This window comes from Megalobrama amblycephala, linkage group LG17 (genome assembly GCF_018812025.1).
Source record: "Megalobrama amblycephala isolate DHTTF-2021 linkage group LG17, ASM1881202v1, whole genome shotgun sequence".
Classification (NCBI taxonomy): domain Eukaryota; kingdom Metazoa; phylum Chordata; class Actinopteri; order Cypriniformes; family Xenocyprididae; genus Megalobrama; species Megalobrama amblycephala.
The window spans coordinates 2,678,929-2,692,716 of record NC_063060.1 but is presented as its reverse complement, the minus strand read 5'-3'; the positions used below and the strand labels follow the sequence as shown (position 1 = coordinate 2,692,716).

At 33.5% G+C, this 13,788-nt stretch overlaps 2 protein-coding genes and 1 long non-coding RNA gene across 4 annotated transcripts in view; 2 read left to right on the top strand and 1 right to left on the bottom strand.

The window, feature by feature from the left end:
* pnhd (pinhead) overlaps positions 1–6,139 on the top strand; it is a 6,971-nt gene extending 832 nt beyond the window's left edge. Inside the window, exons 2-7 of the mRNA XM_048164615.1 lie at positions 882–962; positions 1,108–1,247; positions 1,536–1,809; positions 1,940–2,121; positions 3,751–3,809; positions 5,799–6,139. Of these exons, the coding sequence (XP_048020572.1) occupies positions 882–962; positions 1,108–1,247; positions 1,536–1,809; positions 1,940–2,121; positions 3,751–3,809; positions 5,799–5,949 (887 nt within the window). The 3' untranslated portion in view covers positions 5,950–6,139. The remainder of the gene's footprint in view (positions 1–881; positions 963–1,107; positions 1,248–1,535; positions 1,810–1,939; positions 2,122–3,750; positions 3,810–5,798) is intronic.
* The window catches only part of LOC125251580, a 9,151-nt gene extending 821 nt beyond the window's left edge, over positions 1–8,330 (bottom strand). Inside the window, exons 1-6 of one of the 2 annotated variants that reach the window (XR_007181035.1) lie at positions 8,196–8,330; positions 5,767–5,981; positions 1,933–2,115; positions 1,491–1,741; positions 1,089–1,232; positions 905–978 (exon numbers count right to left, since the gene is read on the bottom strand). This is a non-coding gene — a long non-coding RNA (uncharacterized LOC125251580). Of the gene's footprint in view, positions 1–904; positions 979–1,088; positions 1,233–1,490; positions 1,742–1,932; positions 2,116–5,766; positions 5,982–7,829; positions 7,959–8,195 lie in introns of those variants that run through there. The other variant, XR_007181034.1, reaches the window with a different exon arrangement.
* LOC125251577 (anti-dorsalizing morphogenic protein) lies at positions 7,368–12,579 on the top strand. Its single transcript, XM_048164614.1, has 5 exons — positions 7,368–8,427; positions 9,579–9,715; positions 9,810–9,932; positions 10,069–10,264; positions 11,909–12,579. Exons 1-5 carry the CDS (start codon positions 8,130–8,132, stop codon positions 12,334–12,336), a joined length of 1,182 nt encoding a protein of 393 aa, XP_048020571.1. The 5' UTR covers positions 7,368–8,129; the 3' UTR covers positions 12,337–12,579.
* Positions 12,580–13,788: the final 1,209 nt, after the last annotated feature.

Here is a 13,788-nt window from a genome sequence, read left to right as displayed (position 1 = left end):
AAAGGTATTTTTTTAAGTTTGACCTTTGCTCACTACTCATTTTGAATTATTTTTATATTTTTAATTTTCATTTTACTTAGTTTTAATAATTTTGTTGTGCTTTTGTCATTTTTATTAGCGTTTTTAATATATAATTTTTATTTCAGTTATTTTAGTACTTCAAATTAAAGTAAATGAAAATGAGAAATAGTGCCATGACAAAAAGCTGAAATATATATATATATATATATATATATATATATATATATATATATATATATATATATATATTATTATTATTATTTTTTTTTATATTTTTTTATGTTTTAACTGTGGTCACATGCAGTCTTGATATCGACTTATATTAGGGCAATTTCATTCTTTGCAAATGTTTGCTTTTTCTCATTATCTGTCAGTGTTGGGTGTAATAAATTACTAAGTAATTAATTACTTTTCCCTTGAAAAAGTGGGGGATTACTCTTAATTTTTCTGTAATTGAATTAGTTACTTCTGATGTAATTGCATTAAATGCTGTATAGACAATAGAACAATTCTATATAAAACATCAAAATTTAACATCTAATGTTAAAATGTATGTTTTTAATGTAACCTTCTTCCTTTAAATACTTTGTTCATTTCAAGTATAATTTATGCAATTTTATATTTTTTATTTGAAAGAATTAAAATAGCAGTTTCATGTCTATCTTTGTTTTGTTCAACTGGTCGAAGTTGATATGGGATTTAGAAAGTAATTTGTAATAAATAGTACTTTTTAGAGAGAGTAATTAGTACAGCAATCTAATTACACTGTTGAAGATGTAGTAGCTAGTATTGAAAAGTATCATATCACTGGTTACCATGAGGATTAATGTGAACTAATATAACTTATTTGTGTCATTTAGTCACAGCTGCTTTAGGTAGAAACCTGTTCACAGAGAGAGCCTGCTGCAGACGCCAGAGTCATGTCATCTACATCGGCAAAGGTGAGACAGGAGCCTGCTGGGTGAAATGCAATAGAAATAGTCTGCAGTTTTTATTATGCCAAAAATCTATCTTGCTGTTCTGAGTAGCGTGCATCATTTGAAAAACATTTTGTATGACATAGAAACCTTTATTTTTATGTAACAGATATTTCTGGCAGTCCAGTGAATGTTGATGTGGGCGTGTGCAGAACGCATTGTGGCCAATCAGCGCGTGCCACGTCATTAGAGGCGGGGCTGAGGGCTTCCAAATATTCCTCAATGCTCGATTTCCTGAGACACAAAAAGGTAAAGCGATTCTACAGATGACCACAAGATGGCAACATTTTTTAAATTGAAACAAGCATGCAATATGTGTATTAGATTCAAATAATTAAAACTAAAAGGTACTTTTTTTTTATAACATTGACCTTCCCTCCCTTAGTACACACACATATATATATATATAAATGAATGCCAACTAAGTCCCAATTTAGTTTCTCAAATTCTCTTTTGATTTAATGCAAGTATCTAAAATAATTAGTTGCTTACATATCTTAGAAGCCCAACTTAATATTTTTCCCATAACCATTATAGATGAGACGTCTGGATCCATCGTCATCATCCTCAGACCCCATGAGCGGTTCCCCGTCCTGCGGACTGAGCTCCAGCTGTGAGCCGGCCGGGGTCCGTGTGGACCGTGTGATGCTGTATGAAGGTCTGCGGGAGGTGGAGATCATTGAGGACTGTCACTGCGAAGCCAAAATGAGCCAGTGTGTCCGAGCACCATCGCTGAAAACATACTACTCCGGGACCCCGTATGAGACCGTTATAGACGCAGGCAAATGTGTCGGATCCAAAGGGGCACCGGGTAAGAATGAGGGGAAAAAAAAGAGTAAAAGTTTTTCTACAATCACTGTGCATTAGAATAAATCCATAATAATTAATACTACTGGTTCAAGGAACAATTATGTAGCAATATCCTCTTTTTTACCTTACAGAGGGATTTTCATGCGTTCCCACTAAGTTTGATTCCACCCTCATTGAAACTCCGAACAAAGTGGAGCTGATCCAAACAGTGGCTCAATGCAAACTGATGGAGGGATGTTACCGTATCCCGTATGTAGAGTATCATTACGAGATCACGTACAACGATGATGGAGTCCAAGTAGAAAGTCTGAGGGTGAGTAAAACAACAATTAAAGGAGTTGCATAAACTGAGTTTCCACTTGTGTGAATGTAAATAAACAGGTTGTGTTTTTTGCACAGCATTAGGTTTTATGCAGTCGTAGAATTTTCAAACAGGGAATTGTTTCTAATTGTGGTTCATTTGTTCATATTTAATCTCTGTCTGATTTGGTTGCTTCCCGGCTAACGTTCTCAGAATGTTTTGGAAAGGTTCTTTCAAAGTTATGAACAAACGTTCTTCCAGTAACATTAATAGAACGTTCTGTGAGAGTTATCTGGTCTTTAATAATGTCCTAAAAATGTTAGTACCAAAATATATTTTACAATGTTTTTTTCTTTAATGTTTCAGAACCCATAATGTTTGCAAAACGATAAAATATGATGTTCCCCTAATGTTTGCATAACAAGACTGGACATTTAGAACATCCAGAGAACTTTCAGAAACGTTTTCATAATGTAATTGTAACATTAGTCAAATGTTCTTAGAACTTCTATTTGTTAGCTGGGTTCAACCATCAAATGTAAATCTCTCTGGTTGCGGTTGAATCCAAAACATGGCAAAATGTAGTTGAAAAACGAGCATAAAGGTTGTTGATATTATTTTTAAGTACAATAAACTTGTCTGTATGCGTCATTTCAACTTAATTATATTAAACTGACTTTAAAAAAAAAAAATGGGTTGAATCTTGTATAACAAAGTTGAAAATTGCCTAACTAATTTTGATGAGTTAAAGTAACGTAAAAACACATGTTGTCATGACTTATTGATCATATCATTTTTTACAGTCTTTACTGACCTGAAATTCACTCATCTAATGCTGAAGGATCTCACACCACTAAATGCTTCCAGTCAAAGAGGAAATTAGTCATTTCCAAGTGATCCGTGCTTGTTTTTCCATTTGTTAGACTAAAAGATCAAGATCCTGATCCATTTCCCCCCCTCCGAACATTTCCAATTCACATTTCCCTGATTGGACATCACTGAACTCAAGTGTCGATATGCATGAAGTTGTTACACACTAAATAACTACTTAGTGCTAGAAAATCCCATAGCACACCTTACAAAGTAGCCATGCTAAAATTTCATAAGAAATGCCTTGATTAATGCAAAAGCATGAGTCTAGCATGAGGCAAAGTGCCATAAAAAGTGACAAAATGTCCCAAATGTTTAAAATGCACATAAAAAAATGCTTCTAAATTCTTCATATTTTATGTTTTTCAGCAAATTCTGTTATAGACCTTTTTTTTTTTATATTTCCGTTTTTGACCTTTTTTATGCTTATGTAGGTTTTAGGTAAATATAGATACGTAAAAATGCCCCAGAAAGTCAGCTCCAAATATCGTATTAAGTAAAATTGAATTTCTAAAATGCCATTTAATAATGTTAAGTCTTCAGATTCTGAAGTTTAATGCGATCTGCATCAAACTCGAGCGTGTGCTTATTGAACACATCTGTGTCAGATGTTCTCTGTCTGTCGCCGCACTCGCAAAAGGTGCGAGGAGGCCACAAATGGTCCCTGCAGGTGCCAAATCAAAGCACTTAGCATGTTAACAGGGCGTCCCACATTAACAGCAGGTGGTGAACTGATTGCTTCTTTCTCTTGTGTTGCTAATTTTCTTACAGGAAATAGATGTTGGCAGATGTTTGGGAAGCTGCACCTCAGGGAGCCGCTGTCTTCTCAGGTACACGCCGAAATATCCGACCTTACACACAGCTAAGCAAACACACACACACTTTACAGTGCACACTAAAACACAACACTGTTTGCTTTGACACTTCAGTCAGTCTTTAATCCAAAGCAGAAACAGTTTCTTTTTTAGTTAGTTTATATACATGAAACTGCCTTTGTTTTCTAATGAATGATCAAAAGTATCATGGTCATTTAATTTTTCAGGATAGTTTTTGGTGACATGAAGAAACTACACTACCAGTCAAAAGTTTGGAAACTTTACTATTTTAATGTTTTTGAACAAAGTCTCTTATGCTACATTTATTTCATAATAAATACAGAAAAAACAAGAATATTGTGAAATATTATTACAATTTAAAATTATGGTTTTCTATTTTAATATACTTTAAATTGTAATTTATTTCTGTGATCAAAGCTGAATTTTCAGCATCATTACTCCAGTCTTCAGTGTCACATGATCCTTCAGAAATCATTCTAATATGATTATCACTGTTGGAAACAGTTGTGCTGCTTAATATTATTTTATAACCTGTGATACTTTTTCAGGATTCTTTGATGAATAAAAAGTTAAAAAATTTAAAAGTTAAAAAAGCATTTATTTAAAATAGAAATCTTTTGTAACAATATACACTACCGTTCAAAAGTTTGGGGTCAGTAATTTTTTTTCTTTATTTTTTTTTTTATTTTTATTTTTTTATTTTTTTGAAAAAAGTATTTTTTTTCAGCACGGATGTGTTGAATTGATAAAAAGTGAAAGTAAAGATTTATATTGTTGGAAAAGATTTATATTTTTAATAAATGCTGTTCTTTTTACTTTACTATAACTTTGATAATAACTGAGTATCAAATCATCATATTAGAATGATTTCTGAAGGATCATGTGACGCTGAAGACTGGAGTAATGATGCTATAAATTCAGCTTTGATCACAGGAATAAATTACATTTTAAAGTATATTAAAATAGAAAACCATAGTTTTAAATTGTAATAATATTTCACAATATTCTTGTTTTTTCTGTATTTATTATGAAATAAATGCAGCCTTAATGAGCATGAGAGACTTAATTCAAAAACATTAAAAATAGTAATGTTTCCAAATAGAATAGAATAATATAATTTTCAACTATGGCTGACAACAAAGATTAGACTATTAATGTACTATTAATATATAATATGATGAAATATAGTATAAAAATAACACAGTCTGAAAGTAGTTAGAAAGAAAGTTGTTGAAATAGGATAAATGAAAAGATGTAAAATGTATAACAGTATAAATACACTACTAGTTGAAAGTTTGAAATAATTAAGATTTTTTAATGTTTTTAAAACAAATATCTTATGCTTAGTAAGCTACATTTATTTGAGTGAGAATAAAGTAAAAACAGTAATATTGTGAAATATTATTACAATTTAAAACAGCTGTTTTCTATGTGAATATATGTTAAAATGTAATTTATTCCTGTGATCAAAGCTGAATTACTCACATGATCTCAGAGATGCATAATATGTAGAATCTTTCTGTTGTAGTTTAACACTAAACAGTTAATGTAAATAGTAATGAACAAATGTAAAAATAGGTTGACTGACAAAAGGTTCTTGGCTTAGTGAGAAATAATGCTTTTGGTCATTATAATGTTTGCTTTTGTTCAAAACTTGGATGGAGAAATGTAGTGGAACGTTCTGAACAATATAGAGAAAGTTTCAACAGATGTACTAGTTAATAAGTGAAGGTTTCATTAAGAGCACAGTGAGATATCAAAAACTGTCAGAAAAATGATTATCATTTGGCTAGCTATATTACATCTTGATCATGTTGGCTTTTTATGACTGTCTTGGACTTCATACTGACTATATCAGTGTGAATGCAGTGACACGCTTTTAGGGGTGAAACAGGTTTTAAACAGAGGAAAGGTTATTTGGTGCATGAGTGTTTTGCAGATGTTCACTAACACTCTCTCCTGTCGATTCATGTGTTTCTGCAGGAGTGCGTCAGATCTCGGGGAATGTCTGCTGTGGGCTGAAGGACAGGGCAACGCTTGTGTTCCTCAAGACTACGAGAGCCACACTTTCCTCAGTCAACATGGCCAAATCCGCACCGTTCTGGCCATCACTTCCTGTCTGTGCCAGTCTTAATCACAGCGCCGCCTACTGGAAGACTTCAGCGACTGCAGTGGAAACATGAATTGGATCATTTGCACAGCCCTAATGCCAGGTTTAGGGTTGTGCATTAATGAACGGCAGTTTAAAGGCATGATGCAATATTTCTGTAATATATGTAAATTATGTAAAAAGTATTTTGTAAATAAAATCTATGTGAGAAAGTCTGCTATCTTTGGACTACATGACAAGATGCACACAAGAGTGTTACACATGCAAATCACGTCTCAGCTTTAAATCACGTTACAAATCAACCAATAATTAAGGCATTAGCAAGACATGCAAATGACAAAGAGGCGTCGCATATGCAAAATAGCCCACAAAATACTGTAATCCCACATAAATAATTATAGAGAGGCCATTTAAAGTTATTACAGACTTGAATAATTAAAAAACAACCCAATTTGGCAAATGTAGGTAAGGCAATTTCTCATATTCTTGGAAATTTTATCTATGAACTGTATATTTCACAACACATACATGAAAAAGTATACATGAAACAGACTATAAAATCCTGTAATCCAAACAGATCATTCTTAGATTATAGATTTAGTTAATGCAAACTTTAACAACCTACACTCTAAAAGATGCTGGGTTACAAACAACCCAAGTTGGGTTGAATGGACAAACCCAGCGATTGGGTTAAATGTTTGACCAACATGCTGGACAGTTTTATTTAGCTCAACTATTGTTTAAAAATGACTGTATGTCTGGCTTAAAACAAACCCAGAATAGGTTGGAAATTAAAAATCAGACACATAATTACTAGAGGCAACAATAATAATCAAAAGCTGAACATTTATTAATAAGCAATTTAATAAATGTTTGTTGTTTAATTATTATTCATTAAACATATTAATAAATGTTAATTTCCAACATACTTTGGGTTCATTTTAAGCAAGCAATACAGTAATGTTTAAACAAAAGTTGAGTTAAATAAAATTACCCAGCAAGGTTGGGCAAACATTTAACCCAATCGCTGGGTTTGTCCATTTTCAACCCAATTTGGGTTGTTTTTGTGGACACTTTTGCAATAAGATTTGCATGGATGGATGGATGGACAAAGACAGACAGACAGACAGACAGACAGACAGACAGATAGATAGATAGATAGATAGATAGATAGATAGATAGATAGATAGATAGATAGATAGATAGATAGATAGATAGATAGATAGATAGATAGAATCAAATGAGTCACAGCAACTCAGAAACTAAAATAACTGATTGCAAAAGTGAATTAACCTTAAAGCAACATCAAGCTTCTATAATATAGAATATATAAGAGCTCATGTCATTCATTAAGCTTATCCAATCCATTAGTATTAAGAAATCTCCACAGTGCCAGACGGATCAGGGGATTCAAACCCACTATAATGAGCCCTAATGAAAACAAACAATTACACCACATATACATCAGATGAGAAATTAAACTAGTCTAAACCACCCAGCAAAGTCTCTCACACTTGCATTAACTATCTATTGATTCAAACTCCACGAGGATTGAGCTCATTTATGCAAATGTTCATTAATGTTCTCATTAACATTTGAGCCATGCGAGATTGTAAATCCAGTCCTGCGTGTTAAAATGAGGCGATTTTTTATTTGCTGCTCAGACTCAAATCTCTGTTTGAGCAGGTGTGTTTGCCATTAACATGAAAACACAGGGCGCATGCTGGAACCTTCTCACTGCATTTGTCGAAATAATTGTTTTCCCGTAACACATTATCCTCGTTTTGTCTCAATTAATGGATCCATTCTGAAGGAAGTTAACCACCCGCGGCGCGCAAACATCCTACAAAAGACTCTTCAAACCCTCAAAGACGAGCAAAATGTAGTGCAATAAAACATTTTACCTGTAGATTTTTCTTTAATCGAAATATATAGGGCTTATTTACAGCAATGCACGTTTGATAAACACTAATTTCCTCTCAGGATCTCCCCAGAGGACCACCAGTCCTGTTCGCACCTCGTTAACACCGCCATTAGATTTGCTTTCATTCACTGATTGTTGATTTACATTTGCGACTAAATAGCAGCTCTTTACGGCTGTTGACCGAAGACTTTGCCAACATCTTATAAAACGCTGCCAATCTTGTGCAGCTTCAGTCAGTCCAGCTCCAGCTACCAAAGAACATCTCTGAGGATTTCTCATCATGTTGCCCGCAGTGATCTGGATCTCCCTGATGGGACTCGCCATCAGCAGACCGTCGCTGAATTACCTGGAAAACCACTTCACGGTGCAAAACGAGTCGAAAGAAGTGCGTTCCGAGGCGATCAAGAGGCTTTTGGAGGTGTTTGGGATGGAGGATCCTCCTGCTGCACTGGTTCGGGGACACAAACAGCCTCCTCAGTACATGCTGGACCTGTACAACACCATCGCGGATGTGGACGGAGTCACCAAAGACCCGACGCTCCTGGAGGGGAACACCGTGCGCAGTTTCTTCGATAAATGTAAGATACTGACTTCTTTGTTCATGTGAAGTGGGACAGCGGAAATAAAAAGAGCATTTGGGATGGAAAAGTGTCGTTTTAGACGTTGTTTGTGAGATTTAGCTACTCAATGCACACAAACACAAAAGTACAGTTGTACAAATCAATACAGACGCCATTTAGTCAAATCTGCTTTTTAATCTGTATTGAAGTGGTTCACATGGATTTTGATGATTTATTCAAAATAATCAAAATATCTGCCTGGTAGTAACTGATGTAATCTAGATTATATAATCCGATTCCAAAAAATAGGCTATTTGTAATTAGATTACATTTTAAAATACTTGTAATCAGATTGCAGTTACTTTTTTATTTATTACGTGTTATTCTCAAAATGGCAGGAAATTATTCATAATTCATTGATTCTCCCTACTACAAGCAGGTAAACAAATAAAATATAGGGGTATCTTTTTAGTAAGTGTTGCTTTATTTTAAAATTATTTTATTATTTTTATGATTTAATTATTTTAATGGCTTTTCATTAAACTCACTGACCCTGATGTGTCTGGGAAACCATGATGTAATGTAATATTTAGTGCACTTAAAGTTGATAATGAGTATTTGAATATATTTTCTTTCACTTTGTATTTTTATATGAAGATTTTCCAATTCAAATCAATGTGATAAAAGAATTAAGTAATCGAAAAGTAGTCAGATTACCTTAAATGTGTAATGCAATGGATTATGTTACACTACAATGTTTTTCATGTAATTTGGAGCCAGTAACTGAGTACAATTTGTAATTGCACTGAATATTTGTCTACAAAAGTAAACTTTGAAGCAAATACCTTAATCATGAGTAACATTCAGTCATTTAAACCAGGTAATAAAATACTCAGTGTGTTGATAATACTTTTTTATTTTAATTATGAAATGTGGATGCATCTTTAAAAGTGTAAGCAAGTTTAACTTTAGGCAAGCACATGCATGCAAATATTTAAATGTGAAGTTTTGAGAATGGCTCATTAAGGGCCTATATTGATCATCTGCTAATCTGAATATTGAGTTGGGAGGGGGGGTGATGATGGTTACAGCCCCCCTGAGTTTAGGCATAAAAATGTACAAAGTATGTGTCATTTCACATCATGATTTCTTTTGTCATTTTTCTTTAGTGCATAGTGAGCATGTTGAGTTTCTCTTCAACATGTCCACGGTGGCCAAGAGTGAAAAGATCCTGACGGCGGAGCTGCATCTGTTCAAGCTCAGGCCACAAGCATCACTCACCTTCAACAGACATCACTTCTGTCAGGTACGCTGCCTATTTACCGACCCAAAGAAAAGAATGTGATGCGCTTTAAAAGCAAGTTCTTCTGGTTAATCGTTGAAGTGGTGTTTTTATACAGGTCAGTGTCTATCAGGTTCTCGATAGCAGCAAAAAGAACGTCTCACAAGGGAAGAAGCTGCTCTCGTCCCGGCTGGTGCCCATCCATTCCTCCGGCTGGGAGGTTTTTACCATCACTCAAGCTGTAAGTATGAATGAAAGTCACACGTTGAGAGATTTTCTCATAGAGTGTTCCAAAGTGCTATTTGAGAAAAAATGCTGCCTTAGAAGGTTGCTGCCTATGCAACAGTTTGCTAACTATGTTTCTTTTTATCTCAAAGGTGCGCTCTTGGATGTCAGATGAGGGCAGTAATCTGGGTCTCCTGGTCACAGTGAGGACTCTAGCAGGTCTTCAGATGGACCTGAAAAGCGTGCGTTTCGCATCAGGCCGTCACCACCATCACAGCAAACAGCCCATGCTGGTCCTCTTCACCGACGACGGCAGACGGGCTGCTTCTCTGGAGATCACTGCTAAAGGTATGACACATGCATCTCTTTAATATCTGTCATCCTTTTAGACTGAGGAGTCTCCTGCTTCACATATAACCTCAAAAGAGCAACTGAATGGATTCAAATAAATGCATTTCAGATATCTTGCTCTAAACCACTTTGAGTTTGACTTCAGGGGTCTGTGGAAAAGTAACAAGTAAATACTAAAATATATACTGGTATAGTAAATAAAATACAGTATATATTAAATTATAAAATATTTAGTAAATAATAAAAAATAAACTATTAAAATAAAAATAATTAAAAAAAATTAAAGTCACTTAAATACAATAATACAGTACAGTACAATAAAGAGTATAAAACATGTAATGCAATAGATTCAGCATTATTATACTTAACTAAAACTAAAAAAATATTTTAATTATTTGCAATACAAAAAACATTAGCTGAAATAAAGTATGAAAAACTTTAAACTTATATTCTTTAAACTTTTTTTTAAGAAAATATGTTTATAAAAACAAAAAAACTACAAAACACCCAACAAAACTTTAACTAAAATTAAAATGTAAAATATAAAAATAAAAACATTAAAAAATAACTATTACAAAAACACCTAACAAAATTGGTAGAACTTTAACTAAAATTAAAATGTAAAAATAAAAACATTAAAAAATAATAAAATTACAAAACACCCAACAAAATTGGCAAAACTTTAACTAAAATTTAAATTTAAAATAAAAATAAAAACATTAAAAGCTAATGAAAATTGACAGAAACACCCTACAAAATTGCTAAAACTTTAACTAAAATTAAAATGTAAAAACTAAAAATAAAAACATTTAAAAAAACGAACAAAAATTACAAAAACACCCAACAAAATTGGTAAAATGTAAAATTAAAATATAAAAATAAAAACATTAAAAACTAATAAAAAATTACAAAAACACCCAACAAAATTGCTAAAACTTTAACTAAAATTAAAATGTAAAATAAAAACATTAAAAAAATAACTATTACAAAAACACCTAACAAAATTGGTAAAACTTTAAAATTAAAATGTAAAAAATAAAAAAGCATTAAAAAACTAATAAAATTAACAAAAACACACAACAAAATTGGCAAAACTTTAACTAAAATTAAAATATAAAATATAAAAATAAAAACATTTAAAAAACGAACAAAAATTACAAAAACACCCAACAAAATTGGTCAAATTTTAAATTAAAATATAAAAATAAAAACATTTAAAAACTAATAAAAAATGACAAAAACTCCCAACAAAATTGCTAAAACTTTAACTAAAATTCAAATTTAAAATAAAAAAATAAAAACTAATTCAATATATTAATAACAACTATATTAGTATTTCAATGAAATACACTGAATAAAAATGATTTTACACATTTATAATAATCTTTTACAGTATGAATTGGGTACATACTTTTAATATAGAAAATTAAAAAATTTAAAAATATAATTATATATAATTACATAAAATATAATTATAAAAATTAATACAGTAAATTCAAAATAAATACATGAAAAAATCTATAACTAATTAACTAAAAAAATAAATACATGAAAAATACACTTTTACATTTTAAGTATGATCATATTTGGGGTCCGTGGCACCCAAAGGCTTGTTCTAACCCTCACTCTCTTTCTCTTCAGGTTCAGATGATTTTCCCGTTGGACCCAGTCTCCCGTTTCCCAGCCTCCCTCTCCCCGCAACAGCCCGTCGCAGCGCTCGCTCAGCAGACTACGATGACAGTGGAGAGAAGATGCCATGTCAGCGTCTGCCTCTCTACGTCGACTTTGAGGAGATCGGCTGGTCGGGGTGGATCGTTTCTCCACGCGGCTACAACGCCTACCATTGTAAAGGCTCCTGTCCATTTCCCCTGGGCCAGAACATGAGGCCTACCAACCACGCCACGGTTCAGTCCATCATCAACGCCCTCAAACTGACCAAGGGCATCGAGACCCCCTGCTGCGTACCTGACAAACTCTTCAGCATTAACCTGTTGTACTTTGACGACGATGAGAACGTCGTGTTGAAGCAGTACGATGATATGGTGGCAGGAAGCTGTGGTTGTCATTGAGAAACATGTTTCTTCTGCAAAGTCACTGAGGTTTTGAGGATTGTCAGCAGCGTTTATGCTGCGAGGCGTGATGCAGAATCTGCACTGGACTTTTGTGGCAGGATGAAATTGTAAAATATGTAAATAGACATATAATTTTAATATATGCAGGAGCTTAAGTTGGTCACTTGTAAAAGATGTAAATTTGTATATTGCATGTTGTGAACTATTATAAAGTCTAAATAAATTCTTACACAAAAATGATGGACGGAGTTGGTTTTTATTTCTGTGGTTCTTGCCAGATCATTTATATATTGCAAAAACAAACACCTTTTAAAGGAAGATTAACTAAGGTTTAGCACAATCACTCTATTTCAAAGCATAGCATTTTTCTTTTTCACCAAATATGGTCGAGAAAGCGATGAAACTGAAGAAAACACATGCAAATAGAAAAAACACGAGCAAATTAAGAAAAAAATCTTCATCAGTTGACAACACATGCTGCAAATACTCACAATGCAACCAAATACAGAAATGTTCTGCAATACTCACAATGCACATACGATCAAGATGTTAAAATAAACAAAAAACTCTTTCAGATCATCAACAACACCACTGACGAGTAGACATTGAACAATTAGCATGTCTCAGCCAGGTTCGTCACTTGATGGGGTCCTCTTGAAACATTTCCGTTGTGGTCTGTGCATATTTGCTGCAAGTTTTGAGTATTTGCTGTGCGTTTCTGTATTTGTGTTGTGATTATTTTCTGCGCGTTTCTGTATTTGGTTGCGTTGTGAGTTTTGCAGCACTTTCTGTATTTGGTTGCATTGCAAGTATTTGCAGCACATTTCTGTATTTGGTTGCATTGTGAGTATTTTCTGCGCGTTTCTGTATTTGGTTGCGTTGTGAGTTTTGCAGCTCTTTCTGTATTTGGTTGCATTGCAAGTATTTGCAGCACATTTCTGTATTTGGTTGCATTGTGAGAATTTGCAACGCGTTTCTGTATTTGGTTGTGTTGTGAGTATTTTCTGCGCATTTCTGTATTTGTTTGCGTTGTGAGTTTTGCAGCTCTTTCTGTATTTGGTTGCATTGCAAGTATTTGCAGCACATTTCTGTATTTGGTTGCATTGTGAGTATTTGCAACGCGTTTCTGTATTTGTTTGCGTTGTGAGTTTTGCAGCTCTTTCTGTATTTGGTTGCATTGCAAGTATTTGCAGCACATTTCTGTATTTGGTTGCATTGTGAGTATTTGCAACGCGTTTCTGTATTTGTTTGCGTTGTGAGTTTTGCAGCTCTTTCTGTATTTGGTTGCATTGCAAGTATTTGCAGCACATTTCTGTATTTAGTTGCATTGTGCGTATTTGCTGAGCATTTCTGTTGCGTTGTGAGTATTATCTTGCGTATTTCTGTATTTGGTTGCATTGCAAGTATTTGCAGCACATTTCTGTATTTGGTTGCATTGTGAGTATTTGC